Source organism: Mirounga leonina, unplaced genomic scaffold, assembly GCF_011800145.1.
Source record: "Mirounga leonina isolate KUSES-001 unplaced genomic scaffold, KU_Mleo_1.0 Mir_150, whole genome shotgun sequence".
In the NCBI taxonomy this organism is placed as follows: Eukaryota; Metazoa; Chordata; class Mammalia; order Carnivora; family Phocidae; genus Mirounga; species Mirounga leonina.
The window spans coordinates 25,076,456-25,094,376 of NW_023270374.1; the positions used below are offsets into that span (position 1 = coordinate 25,076,456).

The 17,921-nt window shown below is 47.9% G+C and overlaps 1 protein-coding gene across 1 annotated transcript in view; it reads right to left on the bottom strand.

Annotated features, from left to right (window-relative positions):
* Window positions 1-4,515: 4,515 nt before the first annotated feature.
* Window positions 4,516-17,921, bottom strand: part of SIRPB2 (signal regulatory protein beta 2) — a 42,600-nt gene continuing 29,194 nt past the window's right edge. The window contains 4 exon segments of the mRNA XM_035006109.1: window positions 4,516-4,976; window positions 6,048-6,113; window positions 6,651-6,926; window positions 6,929-6,991. Of these exon segments, the coding sequence (XP_034862000.1) occupies window positions 4,831-4,976; window positions 6,048-6,113; window positions 6,651-6,926; window positions 6,929-6,991 (551 nt within the window). The 3' untranslated portion in view covers window positions 4,516-4,830.

Sequence of the window (17,921 nt, forward strand, 5' to 3'; positions counted from 1 at the left end):
GAGACATTCAAGGTCAGAATCTGAGGACAAGGATGCAGGGCAGGTACCTGGACCCTTGATGAGTGGTGAGCTGACTCTGGGATGTGATCCAGTTTCAGTAAATACAACTTCTCCTTTTCCATAAAACAGATGGTGGGGAGAAATGGCCTGAGCCCTCCGACCCATACATGTGCCTTTCCCAAGTGAGGTGGCTGCAAAGACATTGCCCTCAGTGTTCATCATGGCTGCAGGCTGGACTCTCGGGGACAAGCTGGGTGGTGAGGGCAGGCCTCGAAGGCACTGGAACACAACTTGGCAAACCTAGTGGAGTTGAAGAATCATGAAACCTAGATCCCCTGCCAAATCCACCTGTGGGTGTTCACCCCACGTAAATGCTGGCCTGCGCACACCAGGAGACACGACAACACTGTTTCTGGGGGCGATAGTGAGAGAATAGAACAACTCAGGTCTCCAACCTCAAGAGAATCACAAATGTGATGTTTTGCTCCAATGGAATATCATATAGCCGTGAAGATGCATGACTTAGACCTGCAGGTAACCAACCTGGATAAATCTCGAATGTGGAGCCAAAAAAGCAAGGTTGGGGATGGTATGTGGAGTAAAGTGCCATTATATAGTACCATCTAGATAGTTTAGAAACATGTAACACCATGCTTGGCTAGGCCTGGCACCCCCTACCGCCCCACTCCCAGCCCAGGGACCCAGATGCACTCTGAGCTGTGTGTGTGTGTGTCTTATGGGCGGTAGTGGGGTATACTTGACCAGGCCAGGCACCCCCTCTTGCCCCACTCCAGCACAGAACCCTCAAGGCTGTCATCCTCAGGGTGGCAGGATGCAGGAAACCTCTGTCTGTCCTCCTCTTCCTCTGGCTCTAGGCCTTCTCTGCAGGAGCAAGTGGGAGGCCTTGGAGGCCCAAGGAGAATAATGTGAACAGACCCATCTCTCTCATTAGGAGCTGCCATGGAGGCCAGGCCTGGGCAGGCTTGATGGGGGTTTTCTGGGGAAGACAGAGGAGAGGGCAAGAACTATCAGTGGGGAAGGAAGGAAAGAAAGAAGAGGAGCAGGAAAGGAGAAAACAGAATATGTGGGAAGAAACCGATGCTTTGATTCAGGGAGACCTGGAGGACAACCATTGACCTCAAGAGGTCTAGATCCTGAGGCTCAAGCAGGATGAGCCTCTGGTGGGAGCTGTGGACCTGGGGCCCACCCCCTTCTCTGTCTTTGGTCGGTCATCTTGCCTGTGTAGGGCTCCAGGCCTCAAAGCGGGGGCTGGGGGCGGGGAGGGCTGAGCAGCTCCGACTCCAGTTCCTTCCCCACTCTTTCAATCTGTCAACTGCAGGTTTTCCTGAGTGCCCACCAAGGGCCCTGCATTACCCATGGTTTGCTTTATTTGCCAGCACCCTCTCCACCCCTTCTGGGGACTGCTCCTGCCCACATATCCACTGGGCCTGGCACAATTAATGCCTTACATGCACCAATGCATTTCAGCCTCAAAATGACCTAAGAAGGGAGATGCTGATGTCATTACCAGTTTATGGATAAGGAAACCGAGACACTCTGAGAGAACTCACCCAAGAGATGAATAGGAGAACTGGAATTTGAATCTGGGTTGATTCCCAAGACTGTGGATTTTACCTCTACCTACACCCCCTCAGATGTTACAGGGGTGTAATATGTGCCAAGCACCTGCTTGGTGCTCATGATTCCTGTGCCATGTCAAGCACACTCCTGCCTCAGGGCCTTTGCCCTTGCTGTTCCTTATCCTATTATGCTTTCCCCTCAGATATCTATAAGGCTCTCTACCCACTCCCGTCAGGTCTTTGCTCAATTGTCACTTTACCTGTAAGGACCCTTCCAACCACCCTAAATAAAATGTATCTCCTCTCCCTTGCTCTGGTACCCCCCTCCCCCGCTTCTGCCTTATTATTCCTTTAGCACTCACCACCATGTGACATGTTGCTTACCTACATTTACTTGCTCATTGTCTGTCTTCCCCCAGTAGTAGGTATGCCCTGAGAGAACAGACTTTTCTCTTTAATTCTCAGTACACTGATGGGTGCCTGGCTCATTGTTGGCCTTCAACCACTCTTTATGACTGAGTGGCAGGGGCTACAATGGTGAAAAGCGAGGCCCCTGCCCTCAGTAAGCTCAAATTCTAGAGGAGACAACTGGCCATCCTGAAGGAAATACACACACGTTTGTTTCAGGCAGCAGTGAGTGCCCTGAAAGACACATCCACTGCATGAGGGCAATGAGAGGGATGGAGATGTCCTGGTGGACGGAGCCGTCTGGGAGCCCTCATGAAGGAAACAGTTGAGCAGGGAGACTTGGATGAGTTAGGGAATGTGGTGTGGCTAACACCCAGGGGGGGTGTCAGGGCAGAGTCAGTTTAGGGGGTGGTGGTGGGAGATGCGACTGGGGAGGGGGGTGGTTTGCAGGGACCGGATGGTGCAGGGCCCACCAAGTCCCGGAGGTTTCGGGAGCAGAGCAGTTCTTCCAGAGGCTCGGTTCCATGCTTCCTTCCCTGCTGTTATTTTCTGGGGCTGCTGTGACAAATGACCACAAACCTGGTGCTTTCGAACAACAGAAATTTATTGTCTCATCATTCTGAAGGCCAGAAGTCTGAAAGCAGCATCACTGGGCAGGAGTCAAGGTGTCAGTGGGCCCTGCTCCCTCTGGAGGCTCTGGGAGAGAAGCTGTTCTGGCTTCTTCCAGCTTCTGGGTACTCCTGGCATTCTTTAACTTGTGGCCACATCACTCCAATCTCCGCCTCTGTGGTCACATTGCTGTCTTCTCCTCGGTGTCAAATCTCCCTCCGTCTCTCCCTTGTCACTCGTGAAAGCATTTAGGGCCCACCTAGATAATCTAACTTCCATCTCAAGATCTTTAATTCCAGCTGCAAAGTCCCTTTTTGGCCATGTGAGGTTGTAGTCACAGGTTCCAGAGATTAGGACGTGGATCATCTGGCAGGCGGCTATTATTCTGATGTCTGGTCACTCAATGATTTATGCAATTCTCAGACTACACTAGCGTCCCCTTTGGCTTAGGTTTTGCAAGCTATTTTTCTGTTGTCATAATGAAAAACAGCCAGGCTAATACACTTCCCCTCAGAGTGGGTGCTAGTAAGTGTTCACGTGGAAAGCAAAAAGGGAGCTCACAGGTACTGAGTGTACCCAGAGCACACAGCATATAGGAAGCCCTCAATAAATGAATCCAATTAGTTCTTAGACAACGCAGAGAAGTCCATGTTATGATCTGTGTCCACATTATTATCCATGAGGGTCCAAGAGATGAAGCGACTGATTAGTCACTAAAGGCATACGGGGAGGGAGTGGGGGCTTCAGGATTGCAAGCCAGGCATGTCACACTTTCCCCTACATTGGGCTTCTCGGCCCCAGCACCACTGATGCTTTGGACCAGAAAATTCTTTGTTGTGGGGGCTGCCCCTGTGCATTTTAGGATGTTTAGCGGCATCCCTGACCTCTACTCACTAGACGGTGATAGGCAGTTGTGACAACCCCCAAGTTGTGACAACCAAAAGTGTCTCTACACATTGCCAAATGTACACTGGGGGAAAAAACCTCCTCTTCTTGAGAACTACTGCTCTCGATTATACTCCCTAGTGGAGGTGGTGGTACAAAGAGGTGCTGTTTCAGCTGGGAATTGAACTCAGAGCGAGGAAACAGCTTCTCCTTGCCACCGAGGTAGACATTACTGGTTATCTACTGACATTTGCCTTCTGGTTCTTTTAGTGAAAAATTATAGCTGGGCACACTGCTGCCAGAATAAAGACTACATTTCCCAGCCTTCCTTACAGCGAGGTGTGACCATGTGACCATATTCCAGCCAATTAGAGGTGATGTGGGCCAGTTCCCAGCTGTGCCCTTGAAGGGGAGGGTCATACTCCCCTTCCCTTTTGCCTTCTTCCCTAGTCTTACTGCCTGGGATGTGGATGCGGCAGCAACAAGATGAAGGAATCCCCTATTGCCTGGCCTGCTTATGCTCGGTTCTTACTAGAGAAATCAATTTTCTTCTGGCTTAAGCCACTGTGATTTAAGAGTTTTGTTAGGGGCACCTGGGTGGCTCCGTCGTTAAGCATCTGCCTTCGGCTCAGGTCATGATCCCAGGGTCCTGGAATCAAGCCCTGCATCAGGCTCTCTGCTCAGCGGGAAGCCTGCTTCTCCCTCTCCGACTCCCCCTGCTTGTGTTCCCTCTCTTGCTGTGTCTCTCTCTGTCAAATAACTAAATAAAATCTAAAAAAAAGAAAGAGAGAGTTTTGTTAAAGTTGCCAAACCTGCATTTACCTATTACAGCCACCCAAGCCAGCCACGGTGGGGAAGGAAATAAGGCGGGAAACGGGGAGAGAAGGATGTAAATGGAGGGGCCTGGGCAGTCTGGCTCTGCAAGCTCAGAGATGCTTGGAAAACATTCCGGAAGGGAAACCTTCCGGAAAGGACTCTGAGTTGGATTTTGAAGGATGAGAAAATGTGGAGAGTGGAGGAAGGGAGCAGCACTCTAGACGGGGCTGTAGCAGGAACAAGGGCCCTGAGAAGAGAGCCGGGCCAAGCCCTGAAGGACCAGGAGGGCTTGCACGGACTGTGAAGGGAGAGCACGCATGGCACACCAGAAGGGAGCCCAGTCAGTGCCCGGTGGGGAACTTCACCGGGTGAGTGGAAACCAGGTATGGGGATCCCGGAGCTTGGCACAAGGCCTGGGGAACATCTGGAGGTTGAGATCAGAGGCAGAGAAGTGGCTGGGGAGCCCTGGTCTCTCTCCGACTCAGAGGACCAACTCTGGGGCTCACCCCTCACCCATGCCCCATGCCCGATGCTAAGGGGGGCCCAGTCCTGCTGGGCCTGGGGTCTTGATGTCTTCTTGCTGACGCCTCCTCCAGTATGCAGCCAGGGCCAGCAGGAGTGCGGCCAAGGTCATTGTCTTCAGCCCCAGGACCACAAGTGTGAACACAGACAGGAGGTCTGGAGGACACAGGGGAGAGCTCAGGAAGGACCCTGGGTGATCCCCCAATAGTCCCAGACCTCAGTGTCCCCACAAGGAAGATGGCCCAGTGGCTGTAAACCTCTGGAGCCACATTCTTTCTACGCTGAGAGAGGAGATCTAAGACCTCCCCTCCCTCTGTCCTGGGCCTGAAGAGGCTTTGCCCAATATCCTACCTGTACGTTTTGTCATCTTGGCAGCATTCCTGACAGCTGACAGTAATAGAAAACTGTGTTCATTTATGGGCTGCTCAGCTCCTCTGCCCCAGACCTTGAGCTAAGCACTTCCTAATTGCCTAATATAGTCCTTAAACTTATCTTGCAAGGTAGGATAATAATGTAATTGGTACAGATGAGGAGGCAGACTCCAAGAGGGGGCATGATTTGCTCAGGGACATGTATGTCAGAGAAGTGATGGGACCACGTGGTCTGGCTCCCAAGAATGGCAGGGACAAGGCTGAGCAACAGGGAGCATCTGAGGTTGCTACCCCAAGTCTCACCCCCAACCGCATCCCAGTCCCAAGCACCCCTGAGGTGATGTGGCATGCACAGTTCTGGGCACTTGGCACGCGTAAATCTCATCGGATCTACATCCAACCTCATGAGGTAGGCTCTCCGATTCTTATCTCTTCTCCCCTCTAGTTCACAGAGCAGGACAACAGCCATTTAAGGAGCAAGGCTACCTGTCTGCAATCACACAGCTAGAAGGGGGCTCAATCCAGGATGCCTGGCTACCAAGCCATGTTCTCCAGCGCCGTGATGTATAGTTTCATGGTGTGTCCTTGCACTGGCTCATGGGGAGCTCACGACCTCTCAAGCAAGACTGCCCACTGAACAGTCAGCACAGGCTGTTAGAGAGTCCTTTCTCTGATTGAGCTTCAACATGGTTCTCTGGCTTCAACATGGTTCTGCAGTTGAGATGAAGTCCGGGGGACTTTCTTGGTGGCAGATGGCCCTAGAAGTCAGAAACTGCTCCCTTCCCATGGCCAAGCCATGTTTGGCCGCCCTTGCCTGTGGGGACTGGGTACCTTCACAGGAGGTAAGTACACTCACCTGATGGAAATAGCCTGTCTACATGTTCATTGGTGAATTCTGTCTCTTGGGGAGAAGTGCGGTTTGCTGCAAGGAAGAGAGACAGTCTCACATTCCCCTTTTCTTTCTGTCCTGCCACTTCCCGAGCCCCTGTGCTAGCACCTGGGGTCATCGAGATGGGTCTGCCTGGGATGGGGGCTAGAAGTCAAACCCTGCAACTAAGAGGGACTAGCTAGACCTGTGGGAGCATCTCTGGGGTAGGGACAATGTCTGATTCATTACAGTATCTACAGCACCTAGTGTAATGCAAGGCAGTAAACAGGCACTCAACAGACGCTGTTAAATCATTGATGGTCTATACAAAGTTCTGTGGAGCCCAGAATAGGGAGAAATTAACTCTGCCTGGGAAAAACGGAAGGTTTCACAGAGGAGGAGCTATTTGTGCTGGGCCTTGAAGGACGAGTAGGAGTTCTCCATAGAGAAGGAAAAAGAATTCCAGGCAGAGGGAATGGCCTGTGGAAAGGCTGGAGGCTGAGAACAGCTGGTTTATTTGGGATATGATGGAAAGTTCCTTGTAGACCACCTCCCTCTCACCCTCAATGCCTCCTAGACCACCTGTCTCACCTTTTACTCTCAGCCTGGTGCCCGGTCCGGACAGGTATTGTCTGTTGAGTTTCCTCTGAAACTTGACACAGTAGTAGGTGCCTGCCTGCTCAGCAGAGGCACCTTGCAGAAGAATGCTAAAATCCCTGCTGGGGACCCGGGCTGCTGTCATGTTGGGGTGGAAGATGCCTTCAAAGTTGTAAATGGCCTCCCAGCTCAGACCAGCCCCCCGAAACCACCTCCTGGGTCCTGAGGGACCATCTCCAAGCACTGTGCAGTTCAGGAATACAGTGTCTCGGTGGTTGCCAATACCAACTCCTGGGGCTGGATGATCCAGAGGTCTGGCTCTGGGTTCCCAGCTCCTGAAACCAAAGAGAGGGGCCTTGGTGTATTCCGTTTCTTCCTCCGCTGTCTGCTCATGACCTCCCTCATATCCTCCCTCCCTCCCCTCTTCCCTGATTTCTCTACTCAGCGACTCCCTCTGCATCCCCAGTATTCACTCAGCAAAGAAGTTCTCAGTCCCTACTATGTGCTGATGTTAAGATTAGGAAAAATGAAGCTCAACAGGACACACAGATGTCCTTGGGCTGGGAGAAAGTTCTCAGTCTGGTGGTGGAGATGGCCCAGAAAATCCCCCTGAGGTTGGAAACCCAGAGGACTGTAGGACCAAGAGAAGGTCCCTGTCGCAGCTTGGAAGGAGCCCGAGAAGCCTTTCTGACATGCTTGCGTCAAGTTAAAATGAGCCCTTTCTCCTGCGCCCAGCCACCTGCCACAGATATTCTGCCTGTCAACAGTCTACAGGGTGGTTCCACAAACATCCATTCTTCTATTTCATCACCCGAATGACCCTCAAAGTAGGAATCATGTCACTTATTCTACAAGTTAAGCACTTGAACTATATAGAGCTGAAGCGACCGATTTAAGAACACACTCTTACTGATTGGCAGACCCAGGATTTCAGTACCCAGGTCACCGCGGCTGGACTTACAGATAACATGACTGATGACGTGGGGAGTGCGGTAGATGAAAGTATCAGCCCTAGTTCTTGACTCTCCTGGTAGTATGGTACATCCCTACTCTTGCCATGGCCTCGACGTGGGAGGGTACACATCATGGTCTCTCGACCTTGAGCTTAGCCACGTGACTTGCTTTAGCCAATGGGCTGTTAGCAGACATTACATGTTAGAAGCTAGAAATGTGGGCGCTTGGGTGGCTCAGTTGGTTAAGTGACTGCCTTCGGCTCAGGTCATGATCCTGGAGTCCCGGGATCGAGTCCCGCATCGGGCTCCCTGCTCGGCGGGGAGTCTACTTCTCCCTCTGACCCTCCCCCCTCTCATGTGCTCTCTCTCATTCTCTCTCTTTCAAATAAATAAATAAAATCTTTAAAAAAAAAAAAGAAGAAGCTAGAAATGTGCTTGGGGGCATTGGGACGTGTCCTCTTTGCTTCTGCCGTCTCCACGACACAGATGTACTGTGGGTAGCTGCGATAAGACATGGCCCTGGAACGAGGCACATGGGGCAGAACCACTCCAGCTGCCTGTACGTGTGTGAGTGAGACACACTTATTTTGTGTGCCACTGGGATCTCTGTGCAGAGCAGGGCTGTGGGTAGAGGCGGCTGATGCAGGGATGCAGCTCGGAGCCGAGTGCTTAGACCTGCAGAGCCTGATACCCACCATTCACAAGCACGGAGGTACCCTCCTCCAGGGTCTTTTCTGATTTCCCACTCAAGTCACTAAACCCCACACAGGAAGAGAAGAAGAAGAAGCCCTGGAGCCCTCAGAGCTGAGCTTGACCAAATCTAGTCATTAGCCGGCCAAGAATAATTGCTCAGGATGCTGGAGGGATGTTTTGGCAGAGGAAGTGCAAAAGATGGGGAGGTTGGCTCAAGAGGCAGGACAGAGCTATTGGATGGAGAACTTACAAATTATAGATGGCGCTTAAGTGCCCGCCATGTCCCAAGCCCTGTATGTATTACCATTTATTCTTCCCAACCCTCCTGTGACATGGGCGGCCTTGTTCCTATCCTCACAGAAGACACCGAGAGCCTGGACAATTAGGTAAGTTTCCCAAGATCACTATTTATGGGCTGAATTGTGTCTCCCTGGCCAAATTCATATGTTGGAGTCTTAACCCCCAGTACCTCTGAATGTGGCTGCATTTGGAGACGGGGTCTTTAAAGAGGCAATTCAGTTAAAATGAGAGCATGAGGGTGGACCCTAATCCAATATGACTGGCATCCTTATAAGAAAAGAACATTAGGACACAGACTCACATAGAGGGAGGCCCACGTGGAGGCAGGAGGAGAAGGTGGCCATCTGCAAGCCAAGGAGAGAGGCCTCAGAAGAAACCAACACTGCTGATACCTTCACCTAGACTTCTAGCCTCCAGAAGTAAGAGAAAATACATTTCTGCTGTTTAAACCACCAGTCTGTGGCACTTTGTTATGGCCACCTAAACTAATACCTCATCCAATAAGAATGTGACAGTCTGTTTCTGGAGCCCCTGCTCTTAGTCCTCAAATGTATCACACAAAGTGTGTGTGCCATGGTATTCAGTGTGAACATCCTCCCTGTTTCCTGTGAATTCTTTTTAAAATTTAAAAATTTTTAAAAATAATTTTTTTTTATTTTTAAGTAATCTCTATGCCCAACATGGGGTTTGCACTCACAACCCTGAGATCAAGACTCACATTCTCTACCAACTGAGCCATCCAGGGGCCCCCCTGTGAATTCTTTTTTTTAAAAACTACTTTATTGAGACATTTATTTACATATAGCAAATACCAGAAATTTTATGTACTGTATACAATTGTATAACTTTAAAAACGGGTTTTTTTTTAATCTGAAGTAGAGTTGACATGTAATATTGTATTATTTTCAGGTGTCTTGTGTGAACTCTTTGCCAAACTGCAATGCTTATTGGTGTGTCGGGAAGTGGGTCTATTTTGGGGGTTGAACTGCTGAGTTTGGCCTCAAAATGGGCACGGAGAAAGAGGGCCGAGGCCTCCCATGCAAGTTCTTTCACACCTGGGTTATGAACATCATCTCAGGTGCTCCCCTCAAGAACACCCCGAGGTAGGTATTATTATTATTTTTAAAGATTTTATTTATTTATTTGAGAGAGGGAGAATGAGATAGAGCATGAGAGGGAGGAGGGTCAGAGGGAGAAGCAGACTCCCTGCCGAGCAGGGAGCCCGATGCGGGACTCAATCCAGTAAAAAAAAAAATTTTTTTTTTAAAGATTTTATTTATTTGAGAGAGAGAATGAGAGACAGAGAGCATGAGAGGGAGGAGGGTCAGAGGAAGAAGCAGACTCCCTGCCGAGCAGGGAGCCCGATGCGGGACTCGATCCCGGGACTCCAGGATCATGACCTGAGCCGAAGGCAGTCGCTTAACCAACTGAACCACCCAGGTGCCCCCCGAGGTAGGTATTATTGTTACCTCCATTTTTCAGATGAGAAAACTGAAAAGGGAAGGAACATGAAGGGACCATATATTCAGACGGCATCATGACCAGGATTTGGACTCAGGTCAGATGACTTAAGGTTCTGCTCAACATAGGTCATCAGCTTTGTGCCCCAACTTTCCCCTGGTGTATGTGACCGTCAGGCCTGGTGGATGACTCCGTCTCACTCCAAGACCTAAGTTTGCAGGATACCATGGTGTTTCTCAGTTGCAAGTGAGGCGTGGGAATAGGGAGGTGAGGCAGATGTTCCCTTCTAAGAGGATCTGGGGAGGGGATATGGAATTCTAACTTCCTTTCCTGCCCATCCTTGGCTAGGCATGTGATAGTAGCCTCACCCTTGTGACTACATGATACCTCATGTTCAGTCCTAGGGACTGCTTTTGTCCTTAGTTCCGAGAAGTTCAGCAGCATCCACCCTCACACATCACGATGTGAGCCAGTCAGATCTGTTCTCTCTAATCCTTTCTGTTGGTTTGTTCCCTGGCCTCAGGTAGTTTCCTCTCATCTCGCACACGTTCACTGAAAGCTGCCCTCCACTCACACAGGGCTGAGAATAGTGCCTGTTGCCACCAGCCAAACCGGAAAACCTCATGATTGACAGAGCAATGGGTAGAACACACAGAAGAGAGTACTCAGAAAGGTGCTCTGGTCCCATCTAGCATATCTGAACGGCGAGGCCCTGAAATGATAAAAACAAATAACATTCTATTGTGAGGCTTTGACACGTGTTTAAGTAAAGTTCTGGCAACAACAGAATAAAGACTGGGAGGGGGGAAACACTAGGATACCTTCAAAAGTTTCCTATACTGTATGCTAAATGGTATGCTGTCATTTAAAGGTAGATGGTGTTAAATTACAGATGTATACTATAAACCTTCAAGCAACCACTAAACAGCAAAATGAAGAGTTATAGCTAATAAGCCAGTGAAGGAGACAAAATAGCATTATAAAAATATTCTACAATCAAAAGAAGACAGAAAAAGGGAGAAAAGGGAACAAAGAACAAATAAGACAAATAGGAAAGTAATAAGATCTACACCTAATCCTATAAAAAGTCACTTTGAATGTAAATGGTCTAAATACCCCATGTAAAAATTAGAGATTGTTGGATTGGATAAAAAAGTAAGACCTAACTATCTGTTGCCTACAAGAAAGCACTTTATTTTTTTTTCAAGATTTTATTTATTTATTTGACAGAGAGAGAGAGAGAGGGAACACAAGCAGGGGGAGTGGGAGAGGGAGCAGCAGGCTCTCCACTGAGCAGGGAGCCCAATGCAGGGCTTGATCCCAGGACCCTGGGATCATGACCTGAGCGGAAGGCAGACACTTAATGACTGAGCCTCCCAGGCACCCAAGAAATCACTTTAAATATTAAAGGTGCGCATATGTTAAAAGGAAAACAATGGAAAAAGATACAGCATATGAACACTAATCAAAGGAAAGCTGGAGTGGCTATATTAGTATCAAGTAAAGTAGATTTCAGAGCAAAGAATATCTCTAGGAAGAAAGAATGTTACTTCATAATGATAAAGGAGCAAAATAATCAAGAAGACATATAAATCCCAAACATTTGTGCACCAGATAACAGGACTTCAAAGTATATGAAGCAAAACCCAGTAGAATGGCAGGGAGCAACAGACAAATCCACAGCTATGCTTTGAGATTTCCATATCCTTCTTTTCATAGTTGATAGAACATGTAGGCAGAAAGTCAAAAAGAATACAGAAGACTTGAAAAGCACTATCAACTAACTTAGCCTAATAGACATTTATAGAACACTATGACCCCCAAATAGCAGGATATACGGTTCTTTTCAAGTGCACAAAGAACATTTGCCAAGATCGAGCATATTCTGAGTCATAAAAATAGTCTCAACAAGTTAAGAAGAATTCAAACATAATATTTGACCACAGTGGAATTAAATTAGAATCAATAACAGACAGATGCCTAGGAAACCCTGAGATAGTCACAAGCTGAATGACATACTTTCCAATAACACATGAATTAAAGACAGAATGAAAGGGAAATTAGAAGACATTTTTATCCAAATGAAAACGAAAACACAATATTAAAATTTGTGGGATGTGTAGGAAAATTTATAGTATGCGTCAGGCTCTGTCTGTGCTCAGTGTGGGGCCTGCTTGGGATTCTCTCTGTCCCTCTTGCTCTGCCCCTCCCCCACTGCTCGTGCTCCCTTTTTGTCTTTAAAAAAAAAAAGAAAATAATAAAAAAGGGGAAGAAACAAGGAAAAAGAGCAAATTAAACTCAAAGTAGAAGAAAGGAAACCACAAATACCTGAGTGAAAATCAACAAAGTAAAAAAGAGAAAACAATAGAGAAAAGTCAACAAAAATGAAATCTTTGAGATCATTATAATTGATAAACCTATAGCCATACTGAAGAGAGAGAGAGAGAAAGACAGATTATTAATCAGGCATGAGAGAGGTGACACTAGTACAGACTTTACAGATAAAACCACAATGAGCTATTTCTACACACCTGTGAGAATGACTAAAATGAAAAAGATTGACCATACCAAGTGTTGGCGAGCATGTAGAGGAAATATCATCTTCATACATTGCTGATGAGAATGCAAAATGGTCCAACCTCCTTGGAAAACAGTTTAGAAGTGTCTTAAAAGTTAAATACATATTTGGGGCGCCTGGGTGGCTCAGTCATTGAGCGTCTGTCTTTGGCTTGGGTCATGATCCCAGGGTCCTGGGATCGAGTCCCACATCGGGCTCCCTGCTCGGCGGGAAGCCTGCTTCTCCCTCTCCCACACCCCTGCTTGTGTTCCCTCTCTCGCTGTGTCTCTCTCTGTCAGATAAATAAATAAAATCTTTTTTAAAAAGTTAAATACATATCTATCATATGATCCAGTCATTTTATTCTTAGGTATTTTCCCAAGAGAAATGAAAGCATAAGTCCATACAAAGACTTGTACATGAATGTGTATAAATGCTTTATTTGTGACAACCCCAAACTGCAAACCAGCCAAATGTCTGTCAACAAGTGAATGGAAAAAGAAGCTGTGGCTTATCCACACAGAGGGTAGAAATGAAGACATGCGTGAACTCTTGATATGTGCAACAGCATGAACGAAGCTCAAAATACTTATGCTGAGTAAGAGAAGTTGGACAAAAAGGAGTACATGCTGCATGATCTTGTAAAAAGTTTTAGAAAATGCAAACTAATCTATAATGACAGAAAACAGATAAGTGGTTGCCTGGGGAGGAGGAGAAGTGGAAAGGATGAATCACAAGGACACTTTTGTGGGTGTTACGTATGTTCATGATAATGATTTTGGTGATGAGTTCACAGGAGTGAAGTATATCCAATGCCCAACAAAACTTATCAAATCGTACATGTTAAATATGTGTAATTTGTTGTATGTTATTTGTACCTCAATGAGAGAAGACCTGTGCCCTTTACCTCTTCCTGCTGTCCCCTTCTTGGTTCTCCTTCCATGTCATTGCATGGACTTTGGGAAATGTCCTGGGTACGTGTCTGCAGGACTGGAGCAGCTCACTATCCACAGTTTTGGGATTCCTTCCTACCTATTTTCTGCCCTGCCTCTCACAGTGCGTGATGAGGGCTTCCCTTTTGGAAGCCTGGTATAAAACCCATATTTTTCTAAAATATTTGATCCTGGGTAGTTTAGACATCTGACTTTCTAGCCTAGCGCCTAACACTTAGTGGATACTCAGAGGTATTTGTGGAATGAGCATCTAGGAATTACAATTCACATTTTACAGTCGGGGAAGCCAGCTCAGAGAAGCGAAGTGGGGATCAAGTATTGGGGTCTGCCTCTTCTGGGCTGTGTGACCTTTCAAACTCCCTTGCCACCTCTGAGCCTTTGTTTCTTCATCTACAGAATGGGGACGGTAGTAATCCCCTCCTCAGAAAGGTGTTGCGAGGATTATAAGATTATGTGGGTGAGGGCTCCGCACAATGGAAATGCTGAACACACCAGCCATTATCATTCATGATATGCAGGAAATAGAGAAGGTGGCATTTGCTTAAGAAGAAGAATTTATTATAAAGCAAGCCCCATGAGGCCTCTTTTTGGCAGTGTGGTGAAGGCACAGCCCCATTCCTAAAAGTATAAGAGTGGGCAACTCTTAAAACCTCTTTTGGGGCACCTGGGTGGCTCAGTTGTTAAGCGTCTGCCTTCGGCTCAGGTCATGATCCCAGGGTCCTGGGATCGAGCCCTGCATCAGGCTCCCTGCTCGGCGGGTAGCCTGCTTCTCCCTCTCCCACTCCCCCTGCTTGTGTTCCTGCTCTCGCTGTCTCTCTCTCTGTCAAATAAATAAATAAAATCTTTAAAAAAACAAAAACAAAAACAAAAAACCTCTATTTCCTGGGGTCCAAATGTAACACACCTAGAGCATATAAAAATTTGTGTTTGTGGCATCTTAATTTTCTTTAACTTCCTTGGGATCCCCTATCATCCTGGCTATCAGAAAGGAAAAGCTTACTTACGTTTGCCAATTAAAGGAATCCCAGGCTCTTCCAGGTTCTGTCAGTCTCTTTAGCAGCACCGTCTGGGCTCAAATCTTGGCTTTATCCAATCATGACTATCATTTGAGTACTTTGTGCCTCAGTTTCCTAATCCGTAAAACCAGAATAAAAATATGGTTGCACATATGAGGTAGAGTGAGCACTGTATATGGTGCAATCATTCTCTTTTAGGTTAACTCAGTTTTTTTCCAAAAACAAATGAAAAACAAAAAAACCTAAAACAAAACCCAAAAATGCTCAAGCTTTCAATGCTCCCCTCCCTCCTTCCTACTTCAGGTGGTCCTGGGTGCAGAGGAGGCTGAAGTTTCTTTCCTGGCAGGATGGTGGGCCTTTGTCCTGAGTCCTGTCTCAGGGCCTGGTGTGTGCCATGGGGAGGTTGGTCTGGCCGGGTCCCTGAACACTTTGTACTGGGTCTGCTGAGGTGTGGCTGGCCCTGTCTTCTAAATCCCATTGCTCCTTCTACTTGTTCTCCTGTTTAGGAGACCCATATTTTGGAGCCTCTTTGAACTGACCACAGGCCTAGAAAATTCTGCCAGACCCCCAACCCTTCCCTGTCATCCTCCCAGGGGAACTTCTTTTTAATAATTTTTTTTTTAAGATTTTATTTATTTATTTGACAGAGACAGAGATAGCAAGAGCAGGAACACAAGCAGGGGGAGTGGGAGAGGGAGAAGCAGGCTTCCCGCTGAGCAGGGAGCCCGATGCGGGGCTCGATCCCAGAACCCTGGGATCATGACCTGAGCTGAAGGCAGACGCTTAACTACTGAGCCACCCAGGCGCCCCCTCCCAGGGGAACTTCTAAATCACCAGCACACACATCTGCCTGGATTCCTTTCTCAGCTATTTCTTTTCTTTTTTTTTTTTTTAAAGATTTTATTTATTTATTTGAGAGAGAGACTGAGATAGAGAGAGCATGAGAGGGGGGAGGGTCAGAGGGAGAAGCAGACTCCCCGCCGAGCAGGGAGCCCGATGTGGGACTCGATCCCGGGACTCCGGGATCATGACCCGAGCCGAAGGCAGTCGCTCAACCAACCGAGCCACCCAGGCGCCCTCAGCTATTTCTTTTCTTCTCAAGAGCTACTTAAAATGAATTTTATTTATTTTAATAGGTAAGGTATTGTATTGGTTAGCTATTGCTGTGTAACAAACACCCCCCCCCAATGTAATGGTTTAAAACAATCACCATTTATTTAACTGGTGATTCTGTGGGTTGACAATTCTGCCTGGGCTCAGCTACATGGTTCTTCTCATCTCAGTTGGTTTTGGCTGGGATTGCTCCTGCATTTGAGATCAGCAGCAGGCTGGCTAGGGGACTCTGCTGCTGGGGTCGACTGACTGTCGCCTGGACCACCTCCACCCTCTTCCACGTGGTCTCTCATTCTCCAGGAGGCTGGTCTGGCTTGTTCACATGTGAGAGGGGCAGTGTGGAGAAAGAGCAGAAGTTGCAAGGTCACAGAAGTGTCACTTCTGCTGCAGTCTTTTGGTTAAAGCAAGTCACAGACCAGACCAGACCAGATTGAAGGGATGGAAAACAGACTGCACCTCTTGATTGGAGGAATATTGCCAAGGGTGCGGTAGTGGGGGGGGGGGGAAGAATTGTGGACATTCTGGTAATCCACGGGCATCCACAGGGAGCAGAATTCACAGGATTCAAAATCTCCTCTATAGGGCTATACCACCTTCCTTAGGGTTGACCATAGTTACCACTTCTGGAGATACTCAATTCCTGCACTCTTGTTGATCCATTTCTCAGAAGCCAGGTTGGACATGGCCCCTGTGGCCCCCTGGACACCCTAGGAGGCCAAGCCATGGTCCTTTCTGCTCTAAGAATCTCTAAACATACCTGGGATATCTATACTCCATTCCCGCCCTAGCCCAGAGTTTTGATCCCAGGGCATGGGGGTGCTAGGCCCCTGGCATCTCAACTCCTGCCCTTCCTTCTCCCTCTTTTTCTTACCACCCCTCACTAGAGTCATAAGGGGAGGCATTCCGCTTCTTTTCTTCTGCAGGGACTTTCCTAACCTCAGCCCTCTCCTGAACACATTATCTTCTTTGTTCCAGCGGGATTCCCTCCAGCCCCCTGCCCAAAGCAGCAAACCGTAGGCTCCAGCTTTGGTAAGGGGCAGCTGAACCAGAACTAGACTACTGGGAGAGGGAAAAACGCACAAGAGAGCGCTTCAAAAATATTAGCCCTGTCCCCACTTATCTGTAACATGGACCCATGCACAGGTGGGGCACTGGCTCCCAGTAAGGACTCAGTAAGGGTCAGTGTGCTGGGCTGTCGCAGGCAGTGACTGTAACTAGCTGGAGGAGTTAGCCCAACATATATATATTTTTTAAGATTTTATTTATTTGACAGCGAGAAAGAGAGAGAGAGAGAGAATGAGCAGGGGGAGGAGCAAGGGGAGAGGGAGAAGTAGGCTCTCCGCTGAGCAGGGAGCCTGATGCGGGACTCGATCCCAGGATCCAGGATCATGACCTGAGCTGAAGGCAGATGCTTAACCGACTGAGCCACCCAGGCGTCCAGCCCAACATATTTTCAACAGGGGCTTCTGAGGTATGAGTACAACATGTCTACACTTAACATTGCCTTTTATTTTTCTCCCTACCAAAAAAAAAAAAAAAAAAACTTTTAAACTTTTTAAAACCGCTTTTTCATTGTTTACTGCAAAATGGAAAACACAGGAAGCAAGTCTAGGGAAAACATTCAATCTCATCAGCAACCAAATAAACACCAATTTTAAAAAATAGCAATACTGGTGTTCTTGTAATCAGGCTTTATCTCCATTCCTTTCTCTCTTCTCTTTATCGGAGGGCTGAAAGTCTGGGAACCACATTTTCCAGAGCTCCTTGCCAGTGTTGCTCTGGATTAGGTTCTGCCAAGGAGAGCTGCTTGCATTAGATTTGGAAGGTGGACGAGGGAAGGCATGGTTTCTCCTCTGGAAATGGAGAGGGGCAGATGCGGGGGCATCGGCAGGTGGTGAACGTGAGGGTTGCAGCAGTCCCCAGGCTTGCCTCCGTAAGCCACCTGTAGACCATGGGAAGCTGTCATTACTGGTGGCGATCCTGTGGGTCTTGCAGATTCCCGATTCTCCAGGAGCTCGCAGTGAACGTGGGAGCTAAGGCAGTGAGGATTTCCAGTGGTCTGTAAGCACCAAATCCCACAATTCCCTGGGGAACAAAGCAGGGATGCATGGCTTTTTACAGCCTGACCTTGGAAGTCAACTAGCATCATTTTTGCCATTCTCTTCATTTAGGAGGATTTGACATCTTATTAATCCTGAAGCCTCTGAGGTCCTTGATCC